General features: G+C 37.3%; 1 protein-coding gene across 1 annotated transcript in view; it reads left to right on the forward strand.

Moving 5' to 3' along the window:
- Positions 1 to 18,651, forward strand: part of LOC128362257 (E3 ubiquitin-protein ligase rnf213-alpha-like) — a 39,401-nt gene that overhangs the window by 10,023 nt on the left and 10,727 nt on the right. The window contains 27 exon segments of the mRNA XM_053322997.1: positions 547 to 1,151; positions 2,600 to 2,759; positions 2,829 to 3,046; positions 3,272 to 3,409; positions 3,882 to 4,037; positions 4,154 to 5,420; positions 5,926 to 6,110; positions 6,266 to 6,421; positions 6,805 to 10,422; positions 10,737 to 10,867; positions 11,064 to 11,159; positions 11,260 to 11,381; positions 11,612 to 11,725; positions 11,819 to 11,868; positions 12,007 to 12,142; positions 12,276 to 12,411; positions 12,741 to 12,940; positions 13,224 to 13,337; positions 13,471 to 13,619; positions 14,203 to 14,400; positions 14,591 to 14,754; positions 15,151 to 15,271; positions 15,535 to 15,635; positions 15,730 to 15,909; positions 16,123 to 16,268; positions 16,598 to 16,700; positions 17,710 to 17,824. Coding sequence (XP_053178972.1) covers positions 547 to 1,151; positions 2,600 to 2,759; positions 2,829 to 3,046; positions 3,272 to 3,409; positions 3,882 to 4,037; positions 4,154 to 5,420; positions 5,926 to 6,110; positions 6,266 to 6,421; positions 6,805 to 10,422; positions 10,737 to 10,867; positions 11,064 to 11,159; positions 11,260 to 11,381; positions 11,612 to 11,725; positions 11,819 to 11,868; positions 12,007 to 12,142; positions 12,276 to 12,411; positions 12,741 to 12,940; positions 13,224 to 13,337; positions 13,471 to 13,619; positions 14,203 to 14,400; positions 14,591 to 14,754; positions 15,151 to 15,271; positions 15,535 to 15,635; positions 15,730 to 15,909; positions 16,123 to 16,268; positions 16,598 to 16,700; positions 17,710 to 17,824 — 8,879 coding nt within the window.

Genomic DNA, 18,651 nt, shown 5'->3' on the forward strand with positions numbered 1-18,651 from the left:
TCAGTCCCAGCTATGCGAGAATCCTTGGCTTTTTTACTCTTTACTCTTTTTATTTTTTTTTATTCTAATTTTAGTTTTTAAATTGAGCTCTTACTATTCCTTTATTGTTTTTATTTATTATTATATTTGTGTGTGATTATATTGTATTTTAATAACTGTGCAGCACTTTGGTTTAACTGAGGTTATTTTTAAATGTGCTTTAATAAAGCCTGACTTGATTTGACTTGACTTGATAATGGGTATCATCCTCCACAATTCCCATTGGGCAGGGGAGGAGCTGAACTTCACAGTGTGGCATTAAAAACAGATTCATGGAAACTTTTACATTTCCAAGTCCTGCAACAGTTCCTGTGAGGGGCTGTTTGCCTTAACTTTGTGCAACCAGGCGAGTAATTAAGTTAATCTGACGAGGCCTCAGTATTAATTTGCTATTACACTGAGTGATCCTTTGCAGCTCTTGTATCTTGATATACTGTAGCGTTTTTTGGACTGAGAAGACAGTCTGTATATCTACATACATTCTTGATAATATATTTTAATCCACAGTTGACTTCAAGGGGTTGGACACAAAACTTCGCCAGAACATTGAGACGATGAATCTGAATGAATTTATGAAGGTTTTCACTCTTGATGGACAGACCCCTAGTACAATCGGGCAGGTTACTTATTTCAACCTTTGTGATGTCAGCCGACAAATGGCTTCAGAACTACAGGCCATTAAAGACAGTTCAATCTTCAAAATGTGCTGGATGAATCAAGTGGAAGAGCTGTCAAGAGACCAACCTGATACAGATGATATTGATGAAGAAATCTACACTCTCAACCTGGTGTACAGCAAAATATTTCAGGGTTGCTACAGCAGGTACAAAGAGCTCTATGAAGGTCTGATGAGTGGGGAATTGTTACTGGAGCATATAGACAAAATCTTGGAGTACCATGAAGGAAGTTATGAAGACTTGCGAAAAGATTTAGACATCATGTGCAGAATAAATTCATCTGATGACAGAAGATGGATCAGTGAAAGAATTGAACACATTCAACAGTACCGGGATCTTCATCTTGCAATGGATTCTGCCAAAATCATCATGGATATCAGGACTACGATATGTCCAAAAGGAGACTTCAAAGTACTAGAGAAATTGCTGCAAGTGGTATGTTCCTTAACTATTTTAAGTATTCTACCCGTAAGACATTAACAGACATTAACAATGTTTTGACATGGCTCTATGCATAAGAGAGACTCTGAGTGATACCTTTAGTGGATATAGTTAGTTGTGTAAAGTAACTAGGAATTTCTCTGTATAAACTTATTGTTGAAGATTAGTTTTGTCTTGTACTACGGGTGGGATACTATTCAATTTTAATTAAATTCCAATTTGATTAAACAATTATTGATACATCAAAATTTCTGATTCCTATGCATGATTTATTTTTCTCAGTTCTTAATTCAATATGACACATAAGAGAGATAAAATAGTCCGTAGCTTTTTTATTTTAATAACTGCACTGCATTAATTTATTGATTAAGTTATTAATTAATTTGAAAGCATCTTACAGTCTCCTGTCTGTATGAGAATAACAAAATGGGGTTGAGGCACAGCGCTCTGCTGTGTTGTTATTAAGCCTTCACAGATGAGGAGGGGGTTTAGGGCTTAATTAATTAACCTATTGGTTCATCATTCTACAAACAAGGAAGCACAGTTACCCATTTGTGGGGTTAGGGAGTCAAACAGTCATATTCTCTGACCTTGGGTGCCACAGCAATGCTGTGCCACCATTATCAAAGGGACTCCTGCTTTCCCCCAAATATATTATTTTATAAATACTAGATTTACTAGAACAATGCGCCCGTTGGGCGCTGCAGCATGTATACTTGCCAAAAGACACACACTCATAGATTAAAGCAGTGAGAAGAATGTATATTTGTATATGAAGGTCACAGGTCCCAAACACACTTGTGACCTGGCAAGAAACTTCTCAAGGATAGACTAGGATGATAGCTATGAGTCATGGAACAGCCAACTGACTCTCATGGTGTGTCTGCTTACAGAAAAATGTGATTGTGTTTGTTTGTTTGATCTAGTTGGGAAAAATGTTTGACTGCCTCCAAGAGCCAAATAGGAGTGTGTGTGACTGTAACCCTAACTATAAAACACATCATGTGCTATGGTTTATGTCCAGCGTGATGATGGAGACTTTGGTAAAAGTCTGCTGATTTGCTGCATTGCAGTTTTAATTGAGGAATTTTGCAACTTTCTTTTTAAGGACACAATGACCAGTTCAAAACAGAGCATATCAAACTGGCCATATGGGTAGTTAATTTTAGAAGGTTTTTGACTTTTGCAAAATGATGCAGAGTTGTCCACCTCCACATTGTGATGCATCTAAGAATCGATTTTATCTTAAAATGGGTAATGGGAATTGAACTAATTAAGTATGATAAAATAAAATAAAAATCACACCCAGTCTTAGATAATTAAGTTTTAAGGAAAATTAACTTCCTGTACACATTACCTGTTAATTCAAATAGGTTTTCAAATCTAATCTGGCATCATGAATCATGTGCTAAACAATTTCTCACTGTAATTTATACTCACAGAATCAAGCTGACTTCAAGAAAAACAGCCTGAATTCCATAGATGATAACTTCATAAACACCAAACAGATTCTGAAGGACATTACAGATAATCACAAGGAATGTCTTCAGGCACTTAGTCTGACATCAGAGTTGGTCCAGTGGGTTAAAAAAGTACTTACAGGTAAAGTATATTTACATAAAATTGTTAAACACAATTATTTGCTTTACTAAAGGAGATTCATAATTATAGATATCAGTGAGCTGAAAGTTTTTGTTGACCTGGCATCCATCTCTGCTGGAGAAAATGACCTGGATGTGGATCGAGTGGCCTGTTTTCATGACGCTGTCCTTGGTTACTCATCCATGTTGTATGGACTGAAGGAGGACTCTGATTTTGAGGCCTTCAAGGGATCCTTGTCAAAATTGTGGAAAGCACTTGAAAATGACCCAGGAATACCAAAGAAGCTGGTGAGATTCCATCCTTAATGTTACTTCTACACTGTTCTACACATTGTGACTACAGTCACAGCCATACCATGTACATGCACAACTACTTATTATTTGGTTCTCGTTGATTCCGGCATGCTAATATATATGTGTGTGTGTGTGTGTGTATATATATATATATATATATATATATATATATATATATATATATATATATATATATATATATATGGTCTCTGATTATAGTGGGATACAGCACGGCATCTGGCCTGGTTAAAAACTGTTAAGGAAAGCCATGGATCTGTTGAATTTTCATCCCTGTCTCTGGCTACATCCATCAATGAGAGAGGAATATACATAATCAAGGCCCAGAACAAGCAAAAGGTAACAATGAAACTAGTGCATAAACATGTTTAAAACTGGATAGGGCATAAATACAACAGGCAACATAGTACTCTAAGAAAAAGCAACCTTTATGTACTGTAAATCATCTGCATATTATGAAAAATTATGAAAACGCTAAACTTGGTTCTATTCCCTCCTTCTACTTATTTAAATTAACTGAGCATTTAAAATACAAATGGCAGTACTTTTCATTTTGGAAACCTTTACATTGCTAGTAGTAGACGACAACCTGACCAAGTTACTCTTCATAGTGTTGCTTTGTGAGCAGAAAATACTTATTGTATACAGTTTTAAAAATCTTTTAGTATATTTCTTGTCAGTTTATTGTTATTGAATGTACAGTATATATAAATGATGTGTATTTTGTTGTCTAATGCATGTAATGGTAGTTTTCAGGTCTGAGGAAATAAACACATTAATGTGGTATATATATGGGTACTTCCCTCTATAGCTAACTTTAGAGACTTCACTGATGCTGCAAATTCAGGACGAACATGAAAAAAACAGGACATGCACCTACGATGACCTGAAAGAATTGCAGAACAAGCTCATGCTAATGTCTGGAAGAGGGGAACATAATCCAAGTGAGGTGGATTGCTTTGCTGAGGTATTGCATAATGAATTTGGGATACGAGATTTATGTCTGCTTTCTAGGAAATGCATGAGATATTTATAAAAAAATATATATTTTATCAGTAATCAGTTTTTCTTCTTTTTATTCAGGTGTTCGACAATGTCCAGAGGCTTGCAAAAGCCTTTGTAGACCTTTATGCTGCAGGAAACCCACTCTTCAGATTTTGGGAAGCCAAGATTTTTTGCAAAACTCAGACCGGCCCATGTATCATTATGGAAATCAACTTTTGCAAGACACTTCATCACATCGAAGTATGTGGAAGTCTGGTTGAACAACTTGCAGCTCTGTCCAAGAAGATGGAGTTGTTTCTTGATGACTGGCAGAACTTTGTGAACCAACAGAGATGTGATCACTACTACTTAAACCACTTCACAGCAGAACAAATATTCTACCTGTGCAGTATTGTGACTCCAACAAATGTGAATGCAGTGATAGAGGACAAAGCTTTGATGATGCTGTCTTTCATCAAACCGAACTGCACATCGTTAGATGTCTGGAGTGCATGGAGAAGATTTCAGAACCGATTTGAGCCTGGTAAAAGGAGCAATGAAGATAGTCTGTTTCACAGTCGCTTTTTCCACCAGGATGATATGGATACATCTCCAGCCGATGTGAGTCATGTTACAGCTGAAGATCCAGCAGAAAAGGCAGACCATGCTGTTGGTTTGAAAGAACTGGAAGAGTTGTGGAATGCCTACGTGAAGAATGAAGACATACTTTTCCATGATCTTTTGGACATTAGGAGTTTAGGGGGTCTGTTAAAAGTGATGACTGACACAGAAAATGAATGGGAGGAACCAGTGCTCTCAGACACAAAATACATTTCGCTCAGAACATTCCCAAAAGGCCTTGTCTCAAACCAACCTAATCTAATAATCTGCCCACATGATGAGATTCTGACTTCAAGTATCTGCCTATACATGACCAATGATTATGAGCCACTGCCGAGTTATGATGAGGTTCTCTTGTGTACTCCCTCAACATCATATGAGCAAGTAGAGCTTTTCCTAAGGAGATGTCTCACACCAGGTGACTTTGGCCAGAAGATTTACACAATGCTCCGAGCAGACCAACTGAGCTATGATGTCAGCTGTGCAATGGAGAAATGTTTTCAGAAACTGCAGTCTCTGTTTAAACATGAATACAAACTAGTGATCTACTGCAGCTCTGAGAGGGAGCACACTTACATTCCTACTGCATTCAGTCAGTTCAAGAGAGACTTTGTGCCAAACGAGCCACTGGAAAGGATCCAGAGGTACTTGTCCCAACATTACACTGTCCCCTCAGATCACAAGAATGCTGTGTTCAAAGGTGGCCATACTGTTGGCATTGTTTCTTCTGGACGTGCAGGAGTTGGTGAGTCAGTAGCTTTATTTATATATATATACACATAGGTATATGTCTGAGTATATGTGTTAATTAGGAAATTATGTAGATAAATAGATTATCAACAAAACAACAAATAATTTCTGTGGTTTGCACTATGAAGTGAATATTGGCAACAGAGAACAGAGAGTTTATTTAACTTAAAATAACAAATCTTGGCATTCATATTTAGTTACTTGACTGCCTTGAGACACAGATGATTTCCTTTTGTTGAATGTCACATGGCAGGTTACATGACCCATTGGGTCATTCTCAGTTTTGGTTTATGCCTTTATTTTTCTTTATTTTTTAGATGTGCAGCACAATTGTGAGACTGCATCAGCTGAAATCAGTGATTCAGTAGTTAATAGACCACAACTTGTTTTGTGTCTTCCAGTAACACAATTCCTACTTATGAAATGTACTGTGTAGTTCACTCAGTTATTCATGATGCCATGATTGCAGTTAGCCAAATGGTATGTGGTTACCATTACAGGCAAGTCACTGTTTGTCCAAAGATTGTATGAAAAGCTGGAGGAAAATGTTGAACAAGGAACTGCTTTCAAGAAGTGCATCCGCCTACCTGAACATGAGATCAATGACCACAAGGTTCTACAGTCTTTGTATGACTCACCAAAACAGAAAGATTTCAAGATGTTTCACTTTGATGTCACATCCTCGGTAAGCAATGTTTATGCAACTGGGACAATTAGTGTTCTTAATTTTTTTGACAATGTGGTTTGCTCAAGATCCTTAAGATGGTGAAAATTTGTCAAAATATACTTTATCTCTTAACATTAAGATTTCTTTCTAATGATGCAAATTATAATACCTAGGTGCAAAAGGGCTTGAATGAATTCCTATTCAAGCTTTTGTTTTTGCGTTACCTGATGGATTCTGATGGATGGATGTGGCGCTGCAGCCACAAACACTTGTATATCATCGAATTACTGAAATCCACAAATGATCATCCAAGATGTACCCCCATATCTGTAAGTTGAGATTCACTGTTAGACCTTATTTATCTTACAGTTCTATTGTTTTCCTTTTATTATTGCTATAATTCTTACATCCTTGTGTTCTGAATTATTTTGGTCTTCTTGAATAGCTAAAGTTGATCTGTGAGCCATGCAATGTAAAAAGCACAACACACAGCCACATTCTGTCAGAATGAGTTAAGATTATGCTTCAATTACAAGAAAGACAAGGATGATTCACTAAATATGGTATATCAGTAATTGCAGTAGCTGAATTTAGTAGTTGGTAGAAGAAGATATAACTTTTTAATGAAATTAATTTTCTCAGATCTTTGAACAAGAGAATAGGCTTTATTAATTGATTCTAAACTTTAATATACACATTTGTATATGTTTAGGGACGAAGGGAAAACTTTGCATTCTTGGATATTTTTCCTAAGGTGATTTGCCGTCCACCAAAGGAGGTTATGGCTTTTGAAAAAGGGAGAGAAGAAATCATTGAAATGGATAATGACGACCCCCTCATGGATGATGAATGTTTCCGGAGTCAAGCTTATCAAAGACCATATCAATACCTCACACATTTTCACAACAATGAAAATCTTGACAAATTCACTTACCAAGGCATTGAAGGGTCTCATGCAGAGTGTATCCAGATACTGCTGTTCTACTGTGGCATACCAGATCCTTCATGGGCAGAGCTACGTAACTTTGTCTGGTTCCTTAATCTTCAGTTACAAGACTGTGAAAATTCAGACTTCTGCAAATTTGAGTTGGTTGGAGATACACTTCGTGGGTTCAAAAACTTTGTGGTTGAGTTCATGATTTTGATGTCCAAAGACTTTGCAACCCCATCACTGTGCATCACTGACCAGAGCCCAGGGAGGCAACAAATAGACATTAGTAGGCCTAATGAAAGAGATTTAGCTCCTTTCCTCATCAGAAAAAGGTGGGAGTCTGAGCCACATCCATACATCTTTTTCAATGATGACCACATGTCCATGACTTTCATTGGGTTTCACCTTCAGCCCAATGACCAGAATGGGGTTGATGCCATAAATCCCTCGACAGGAAAAGTGATAAAGAGAAACATCATGACTCAAGAGCTGTACAATGGCTTAAAACTTCAGAGAGTCCCTTTTAATAGGGACTTTGATCAGCTTCCTCGAGCTGATAAGATTGAGCATCTATGCAGTGTGCTTGGCATCAAATGGCCAACAGATCCTGATGAAACATATGAACTGACAACTGATAATATCCTCAAAATGATGGCAATCCATATGAGATTTAGGTGTGGCATCCCAGTCATTATAATGGGTGAAACAGGATGTGGTAAGACACGGCTCATCAAGTTTATGTGTGAGTTGAGAAGATGTGGAGCACCAGCAGAAAACATGAAACTCGTCAAGGTTCATGGAGGAACTACCTCAGAAATAATATATGAGAAAGTGATGGAAGCAGAAATTCTCGCAAGGGCCAATAAAGAGAATCATGAGTTTGACTCGGTTCTTTTCTTTGATGAAGCAAACACCACTGAAGCAATAAGCAGCATCAAGGAGATCCTTTGTGATAACTCTGTGCAAGGACATCAACTTGGCTGTCAAACAGGACTGCAGATTATTGCTGCATGCAACCCCTACAGGAAGCATATAGACAAGATGATTGAGAGGCTAGAGGCATCTGGATTGGGCTACCGGGTCAGAGCTGAAGAAACTGAAGACAGACTTGGATCCATCCCTCTCAGACAGCTTGTCTATCGTGTTCATGTATTACCTCCTAGCATGATTCCTCTTGTTTGGGACTTTGGACAGCTCAATGATTCAACAGAGCAAATGTACATTGAACAAATAATGCAAAGACAGGCCAAGATGAACATGATTGAGAATAGTTATATTCCAACTATAACTAAGGTGTTATCATCATCACAAAAGTTCATGAGGAAAAGGAAAGATGAATGCAGCTTTGTCAGTCTGAGGGATGTTGAACGCTGTATGCACGTCTTTGTGTGGTTCCACAAAAATCACTCCATGTTTGCTGAGGAACTGACAACATTCCTTCAGAGGAAAAAAAACAAGCCACCATTTTCACCTGCTAGTGACAGAGTAATATGGTCTCTCTTGATGGCCATTGGAGTGTGCTACCAGTCCTGCTTGGAGGACAAAAGGCCATATCAGAAAACTATCAGCCCATTGCTTCCTCGTGGATACGATACACAGAGAGTACAAAAGGAAATCCAACTCATGCAGGACCTCCTACTCAAAGGTGTGCCCATGGGTAAAACAATAGCCAGAAATGATGCTTTGAAAGAAAATTTCTTCATGATGGTGATCTGTGTTGAACTAAGAATTCCCCTGTTTATTGTTGGGAAACCAGGGAGCTCCAAATCACTCTCCAAAACCCTAGTTGCAGATGCAATGCAGGGCCCTGCATCACATTCTGAACTCTACAAGAGGCTGAAGCAGATACATCTGGTGTCTTTTCAGTGCAGCCCTCATTCAACACCTGAAGGAATCATCAACACATTCAAACAGTGTTCCCGCTTTCAGGAAAGTAAAAACTTGGATGAATACATTTCTGTAGTTGTTCTTGATGAGATTGGATTGGCTGAAGATTCCCCTAAAATGCCCCTGAAAACACTGCACCCGTTACTGGAGGAGGGCTGTGTCGATGATGAGCCGCAACCTCATAAAAGGGTTGGGTTCATTGGAATTTCCAACTGGGCACTGGACCCTGCCAAGATGAATCGTGGAATATTTGTGGCCCGCGGAGATCCAAACCAGAAAGAGCTCATCAAAAGTGCCAAGGGGATATGTTCATCTGAAGAAAAAGTTCTTGAAAAGATCACACACCTCTTTGAGCCCTTCGCAAACGCATATATGACAGTGTGCAAAGAAGGCAAAGCGTTTTTTGGTCTGCGGGATTTTTACAGTCTGATAAAGATGGTATTCTCAGTTACCAAAATGTGTAATGAGGTTCCCACTGCAGATCAAATCACTGGAGCAGTCCTGAGAAACTTTAGCGGAAAGGATGATGTTGATGTGATGACCATATTCCACAGAGAACTCAAAGATGAGTTTGCACATGCTAGCATTTCCACCATTGAGTTGGTTGAGCAAAGCATTTCTCCACCTTGCCAAAAGGCGCAAAAGGCCACTGATTTAGCAAAGCAAAGCATCGCTCAATTTTGCCAAGCGCAAGAAAGTCGCTACCTATTAATTCTCACAAAAAACTTTGCTGCTCTTCAGATTCTCCAACACATCTTCTTCTCTCAACAAATCCATCCAGAGATTATCTTTGGGTCCAGTTTTCCAAATGATCAGGAGTACACGCAGATTTGTAGGAACATCAATCGTGTCAAAGTTTGCATGGAGACGGGACAGACAGTTCTGCTTCTGAACCTTCAGAATCTGTATGAAAGTCTGTATGATGCTCTCAACCAATACTACGTGACCCTGGGAGATCAAAAGTATGTTGACCTTGGATTAGGAACACATCGTGTGAAATGTAGAGTTCACAAAAACTTCAGGCTCATTGTCATTGAGGAGAAAGAGGTGGTCTATGAGCAGTTTCCAATCCCACTGATTAACAGGTTGGAGAAACACTACCTTGACATCAACACTGTTCTCAGAGATGAGCAGAAGGGAATTGCCAGACAGCTAGAGAAATGGGTTGATGATTTTGTCACCACAAGCAGTCAAGACCTCACAAAAAAGCGTTATTCTCCAAATGATGTCTTCATCGGCTACCACTCAGACACATGCTCCTCTGTGGTCCTGCAAGCAACAGACAATCAAAGTGTTGAAACTGAAGCTCAAACCATTCTGAACAAAGCCAAATGCATTCTGCTCAACTGTGCCACTCCAGACTCTGTCGTTCGTCTGGACAAATCCAGACTGCCAGATGAAGAACAAGAACAGTTAATGAAAGAATATGTTAGAGAGGAGATGCACAGTTCACTGGGAGACTACATAGCCCATCACACACAGCAGGCAGAACAGTCCCACTTATTCACAGAGGTAATTTATTCTACTTTTTCTATCAAATATTACTATTAAAAATGTACTGTGAAAACATTTTCTAAATAATTCCTATTTCCTATTAGAAAATAAAAGGCTATTGGAATTTGAAAGTGTATTAGTACATGAGAAAAATAAATAAAGTGGTTATAAAAGTAATTACCCAAAGGAAAATCTCAGATGATCCCTAACTACTGACATGCACTGAAAATTACAAACTGATGACACATAATCTAACATTATGTATTTTAGGATTATTAATAGCGAATGAGAAGTTAACAACTTATTTTATAATTCTTGGTGATTTTTTGAAGGTCACAACGTTTTCCAGGCTACTGACTGCAGCAGACACTCAGCAACTGCAGAGGATGATAAAGCTTGATGATATCCAGCTACTATCACTGGACCAATTTGACACAGAGTACTCTTTCCTCAAGAAAATCAGGTGTGTTAATATAGTAACATTTAAAATTGTAGTAAATGATGGCACAACCCTGTGCTTGCGTTTCTTAGACCATTTACAAAACTGATAATATTATGCAATATTATACTAATTAGATATATGGACCTGTACATGACTGCCATGTGATGACTCTCTCTATCCAAATCTAAATCATGCCTTTTGTATATCCTGGTATCAGGGAATTCCTTAGCTCAGCAACTGCAGACAAAGTGCTCATTATCCAAACAGACTATGATGAAGACTCCCACAGGAGGAATCTTCTTTCCTCAGCCAAGTGAGTCTGACAATTATTTTATATCTCTATCACAGGTAGTTGCAAATGCACACATATGTTCTTTTTTCATTTACTTATGCTTAATGTTTGAATTTCTCAGGTATTCATGCATCAACGAAATAAACAAGTGGGACACTACTGATAACACAAAGACATTTGTGTACTTTGTCACCAAACTTCCTCGAATTGAGGGGGGGACCTCCTACGTTGGCTTTCAAGGAGGTTAGTCTTGCTATTACACTTGGTGTAACAAAACAGTTCATTTCAGGTCAGAATGTCCTTAATTAGCACACCAATAATAATAAGTTTAGTTGATCTTTCATACATGAAATGCAGTTCAACATTTTACACATTAAGAATAACAACAAAAAAGAAAAGAAAAGAAAGAGCACATAATTGCAAAAATAGTTAAAACTTCAAAATTAACTTAATTAATTAACTGTTTTTTTTAGGTCCTTGGAGTTCTGTTCACATTGATGATCTCAGAAGATCAAAAGAGTTTGTGTCCGATGTTCATTACTTGAAAAATCTACGCATAAGTGATCTTTTTAAAAATCCACCTGAGGGTAATTCTTCAAAATCTTCCTTTTTTAAAAGAATAGTATATATTTCAAGTTAATCATGTAAATTTAATCTCTAATTCTGTTCGTTTTTTCAAGCCATGGAGACAGAAGACCAACATAGTGTGACACAAAGGGATCAGTCCACTGTAAGAATAATTTGTGACCTATATTCATAAACCTGGAAGAACAGCAGGATCTTTTTTATGCTTGAGGCCACATGGTCCAGACCACATAGGGGATTAACGTATAGGACATTTTACCATAACTATGATTTTTTTTTTCAGGTTTTGGGAGATTTTAAGACTGCAAATCTGGTTAGGAGTTGTGTTCAGAGTGCAGTGAGCATGCTCAGAGATGTAGCAGACAGTGGAGAACTCAATACTAAGAGAGTTAAAAACCTACTCACACTTCTGGATGAAAGTCAGACACAAGGTTAGAAAATCATTCAAGGTCATCTTTTGATATCAGGCCATTGTTATATACATCTACTCTGAGCGCAGTGAAAATGCATCTTACTGACCATAACATATTATAAATGAATTTTCTTTTTAAGGTGTGTTTGTAAACAGTGTGAGGAAGCGTCTCCTCTCACTGCTTGAGGAGTATGAGGCCAAAATGCCCAATCCAAAGAGCTGGGTTTTAAGGGAGGCATCTAATGTCAATGCTCTTCAAGAAGGGGGAACATTCATGTAGGTCTCTTCTTTACTTATCTTACTTATCTATGATCTTACCAGTCTGTATGACCCTTTATTTTGCCATATGCACATAATTTTGTCTGTTATTTATTAGTCAAAATCAGTTTTTCTGTGGTGTAAATATACTATTGCACACATTTTCACTGTGTATTACTGACAGATTTGGTTTCAGCTGACATGTTATACAATTAAGTGTAATTTTTTTTTTTTTTTTTTGCTTTATTTTCATTGTTTATTGCAAGAAATTCATGCCAAATGTCAGCTTTGGTGAAAATACCAACATTAAATTGCTTTTAGTGAGTTCATATGAATATTTCTCACAGGCACACGCTGTGGAGGAAAATCCAAGCAGTTGTCACTCCACTTCTAGCCAACTTGGTCTCAGTTATTGACCGAGATTGCAATTTGGAGCTCCTGCTGGATAGTGGGGAAGACCTCAGAAACCTATGGCTTGAGATATTTGCCAGAAAAGATATGCTCAATGTACCTTATGTGAGAATGGAAAAGTGAGTATTATCTCTTGGTTGTACATTATCTATTCAGCTCAAATGATTTCTGGTTAATTCATGTATATCTTTGGTCTGAAAATTCCAGACAGCCATGAGAACATACCTCTGATGTTGTTGTTGTCTTAAATATAGCATATTTTTAAAACTGAAGCATTGTAACAAATAAAAAATGCAAATAAATTCAAGTGAATTACAGCACCAGCTAAGAGCAGCCTGGGATAAAGATAAATATAATCCCTCTTTCTTGCTAAATCAAATTCCTAATATTTGCATCCTGCCTCTCTTACAGCTCCACAGTCTTGATGGTACAAAGCCATATCACAGGTGGCAGCACCATGCGCTGCGTCATGCCATTCAGCTGGTGGATCAAAGATTTCTTGGATCAGCTCATGCAAACAGCCATACATAATAGTAACTATCATACTGTATAACTTATATGAATACCTTCTGGCCTGGACTCGTGGTGTATATATTAAGTATTAACATTGTAACAGAGTGATCTACACTTCAAACCATTTTCAGTATTCTCAACTTTTCCCTGCAGGTCACTTCCATGAACTGTTCTTTAACACTCAACTTGGTAGCTACATGATGAAAAATGTGAATGAAAGAATGAACAAAGAATTGTTCGAAAGGTACCTGCAAGATTTTGTCTGCATGAAAATGAAAATGGCGTCTGATGAAGAATTAAAGGTAAGGATAAATTAAGTACTTCATCCTTTAGCCTAGTTCAGTACAGTCAAACACAACAATCTAATTCAACATCCCACTACCTCAGAATTTAGCAAATTTATATAAATGTCATGTCATGTCAATGTAAGTGTTGACAAAAATGTAGCTCTAACATGATGGATTCTTTTTTCTTTTCTTTTTTTGCAGTTTTGTGCAGTGATTTATGTTTTTCCTGATTCTTTGTACCTATATAGTAACTACAGTAACCAGTGTGCAAACTATTATAGTTCACATAATATTTAACAGGAATAAACTGGAATGGGAGCATCTTGTTTTATACACTGCTCGCTCAGTGAGTACAGTTATAACTCAGTTTCAAACAGATTAAGGCATTATTCTAGTAATTCATTTTCTCCCATTGCTCGCCATGTGTAGCATCAAACCCCAATTTTAAAATGAACTGCTAACACTTTGGCTGCTGTGGTTTACCACAAATGTTTTAAATGCTTCAGTGAAACGATTACCTTAGAATGGTTGCTTAAAATGTTTCTTTAGTTTAAAGCAAATATTGCATCAATAATCAATTTGTGCATTTACTCCTCAGCTTTTGAGACAGGCCCTGGCCAGCTGTGTTGATGAGGTACGGAGACGAAAAAGAGATGGAGATGAACTCTCTCTTCCTCACATCCACATCGCCTACCAATTCTACCAAAGTCGTCTCCAGAACCTCTCGCGGATGATTTCTCTTCAGCCTGAAATAGTTTCTCCTTTGCGAAGAAACATTAAACACTGTCCAGAGATGGTAAACATATTTCTGAATTTCAGAAACTTATGTAAATGCTTTTTGTAGAGGAAACCAATACTCAGCAATTCTGTCATATTTTGATAGCTTTGGATTTGATAAATCCCACGTTATTGAATCTCATTTTAAAGACTTTTACACAGTTTGCATAAATGCTGAATCTTCCCCAAACTGTTCTACTGCCCTGCAGGTTTTGCATGCAGCAATGGCATGCATTGAAAGCCTAGACTGTGCTGGTTTAGATGGTGATGCTCTCTGCCAGCAGTGGCTGAAGAAGGTGAAGAGACTGCAGGCCTCTTTGGAGTTGATTTGTTCCCAACAATTACAATGCAAAGACAGAGTTGATGATGTCCGGTAAGATGCTGATTCACAAGAACTTTACTCATAAGTCAAAGGACAGTATATTAGTTACTGGATGGTAAGGTAGTTACTGTGTACTATCTTATCAATCTTTTGTATGCTTGTTGATTTATGCTATGTGGGAAGTTTTTCCAGCAGAATGTTGTGGTGTAAGCAGCCCATCAGACCTGAAATAAAAAGATTTCTGCTTCAGTCAAAAGAAACTGACACTTCACGGAAAGAGAGCAGTGGTGGTATTTCACATTGCCAAGTATTTAATGAGTGAGGTTATTGTTTATATTATTTGATGTAGTGTTTACCCACCTCTGCAAATATATTTTTTAGGGAAAACCTGCACAGATAGGAAAAACAAACAAAATAACTGTAATGATATTCTGTAATATTTTGTAGTAATGGCTGGAGGCGGATTTACATCCTCTCATTGTTTGTGGAACACATGCTGCTGGGTTTCCATAATGAAGAGAGGCAACTCAGAGCAATGGTCCTGAATCACTTCAAAACTTTAAGCAAGGTGAGCAGATTTTAATGACCATATATGTTCTTCAAAAAACTAACATAAGCAATGTGAAACTTTTGGTGTCTCTTGATGGTCTATTTACTGTTCCAGATACCTTTTATCCCTACATTGTCATGTAAAAACATCTATTAGCTATTGGCACATTTTACCATAGCATGTGATATACTTTACACGAAGGTCAACCAACTACAAAAAGTGAAAAGTGACCACAATGGTATTGTTATATGTATGTCTTGTGTTTTTGACCTATTTTTAAGGTTCTGGTGGGAAATTCAGATGTAAAATCAAATACAGTTTTTAAAGCTGTGATTGATGTATTGAAGTCCTGTAAGCAGGGGGCAAGTGATCAGATATTCAGGTAAGGCCTTTTAATGAATAATTAATTTGACAGTTCAATGTTCTTATGTTGTACTTAACTAAATTTGACTATCAATGGTCACATTTTTATTAAGGTTTGGACTTCAGTGTGGGGTGTGCTTGAGAGAGCCTCAGGACCCTGTGGAGCTGCCATGCCATCACATCTACTGCTTAACATGCATCAGGGAAAGCCTTGATGCAGGACAAAACTCCTGTCCCTTTTGCAGGCAAGAATTACCAAACGACTTTCAGCCACATGTGTCTGAAGATATCAGGCGAGTTTTTATATTTAATCCCATTTTACAATTAAAACCAGTAAAAATTCAATAGTGGGACTCACTCCTTTCTGGACCAGTTGCACAGTTGCTGCTGCAGAGCTGGTAGGGTTCAATTGTTCATGTTTAAGGACATGCACTGTAGGTAGTACAGTTGAAACACTGAAATCCAATTAATTTATTGTGCTGCATTTGTTTTTTGTGACTCTGCAGGGTCTCCATCAAGAAAAATGCAGAATTCAGGCAGCATTGCGATGGTTTCTTCATTGATCTTCTCTCTGCTGTGTGCTTCAAAGACAACAGTCCACCAACCAGAGGTGTCATCACCAACTTGTTGTCCTACCTGATGATTGAGACAGGTAACACTTGTCAGTGAGACAGACATCACATTTCATTACTTCCTCTGCCTTTTCTTTAACTTCCTTTTATAATTAACCTGGATTTATCACATTTGACACTACATGACAGCTTTGAATATTTTGCTTATAATTTGGCTTTTAATAAAAATTTTCATACACATGTAAGTTGCTTTTTAGATAATAATAATTACTTTTATACTCTTTTTGTTTACATTATGGAAAATGCTCTTTAACAATCTTGCTTGTTGAAAAACTTTGAGAAGTTAAAAGTATCATTAGTTTGTATTTTGTTGTTACTAATGCTTTCCCTGAATAATGTTTTACATCAGAGAATGAACAGATTCACACCAAAGATCTGTCACGTTTTGACGAGTCTCCAGATAAAAACCCAGTCGTGCGATCTGTGATCCTCAAGCTGCTGCTGAAGTTCAGGTTGGCAAACTAAATGTATCACTGTCATGATAAAGTTAAACATTTGAATGTTCATAGATGAATACAATCCATGTAAGTAATAGAAAATAAATAAATAGAATTATATATCATGCATTTAAAGCAATAATAAATATATGTTCTGAGTTTGTAACATTACAAAAAATGTATAGTTAACAACCCAGCCATAATTTTAAAAGTCACCAAGTGCATAAACTTAGGTTTTAAATTAAAAAAGTAGTATTCTCTGCTCTGAAACACCACTGAAGGTGCCAAAAGCATGCCCCACCTGAACAGCCTCTGACTTGACAATGCTCATACCAAACTCCCCTATAAAATACAAAATTTAGAATAGGGCCTGTGTATAGGTGTAAGGCAAGCAACATGGATGATATTTTAAAAAATAAGTAACGTTAGGAGCCACCGTTTAATTCAGCACATATTATGTAGGTAAATGTGGACTCCTTTGTGTAAAAGTTTTACATAAATGACTAGTTAATAACAAATCCATCACCAATCATATTTGTGTTAAATTATTTGGGTTTTTTTTTTTTTTAGTTTAGTGAACTTAACTTTACTCACTTCTCTCCTGCTCTCCTACTGGCCCAGGACCTCCCAACCACACAACTGGTGCTGAAAACAAGCCGCTGATGGCTCCACTAGTCACCAGACACCTCAGCTGATATTAAAACAACTCATTGAGTACTAACATTAACAAAAAATGGCCCCATTCACCAGTAACAGAAAGTACACAAAACCTGTAAAAACTGAGTATGTTCACTCTAGTGTTTCTATATTAGGGGAGAGATCATGCTAATAACCCCTTTACATCATTGTTGCCACCATGTCAGACCTGTTCAAAAAATCCGGTTTAACGCTCTAACTCCACAATTCAGCACTACATAGTTCACAGACTTTTCACATTGTTTTTAGCAATTATTTTCTAACATGTATAGTATGTTTTAAAAGAAATCTCAGATGTTCCTTCATATGGACTTTAACTCTTTTTCAGCTTTGATGAAGTCAAGGAATATTTGCAGCAGCATTTGTCATCTGTTGAAGACAGCAGATTCGTGGATGAGGAGGATAAAGCAGAGCTTTATGCCTTGTACATCAACTGCTTAGAGGTAAATTTTCCTGTTATCAAATATATAACATTACTGGTTTACTGAAGGTTTAGGCCAACGGTGTAGAACAAACATGTTCCAGCAGCCCTCACTCAGATTAACAAGACGTAGCAACATTGCAGAGATGCCATAAAGGCAACATTTATTTATTTATTTAGTTATTTTTTACCTGCATTTAACTTTATTTATTGTAATTGCGCTTGTTATTAATTGTCGTGATTTTTATTTTTCTATTTTTTAAGTCCTGATTATTGGAGCCTTGAGCACTTTTATCATGTCTGTCCGTTGTCTATGTTGTTTTTCAAATGGCTGTCAAGAAGGATGCTTGGTCAAATCAGATCTACCTACAGGTTTAAATAACGTAACCTGAACTTGTACTGTTCAATCATATTTTTAATAGTGTAGAAATGGACCAATAAAGATGGGAAGAACATTTCACTGTAGATTTCAAAACATCATACTTTGAGACTTTATACCAAGTCCTACGTTATCCTAAGTGATGTAGCTATTGTGCAATTTTATACATATGGTCAGACCCCAGGACAAATAGCTGCAGCCAATGAGGATCATAAAACCAAAACTAAGCTCTAGAAACACAAATTTCCCTACCATGTTAATAAACATCCAATTTATAACTTCAGTATTCAAAACTTGTACAGTATGTTTTAGGGCCAGATGGGTCTGGGTCTGGTAATAAATTTAATAATTAGGCCAGATGTTGTGGGCCTAATGTGTATTCTCTCATATATAGTTGAACCTCTCTGGGACTCACTTTCAACCAAATGCAGTGGGTGCAAGGGGATTTTGTATTACTGTACGTGCAGGTT

This window comes from Scomber japonicus, chromosome 7 (assembly GCF_027409825.1).
Source record: "Scomber japonicus isolate fScoJap1 chromosome 7, fScoJap1.pri, whole genome shotgun sequence".
Taxonomy (NCBI): Eukaryota; Metazoa; Chordata; class Actinopteri; order Scombriformes; family Scombridae; genus Scomber; species Scomber japonicus.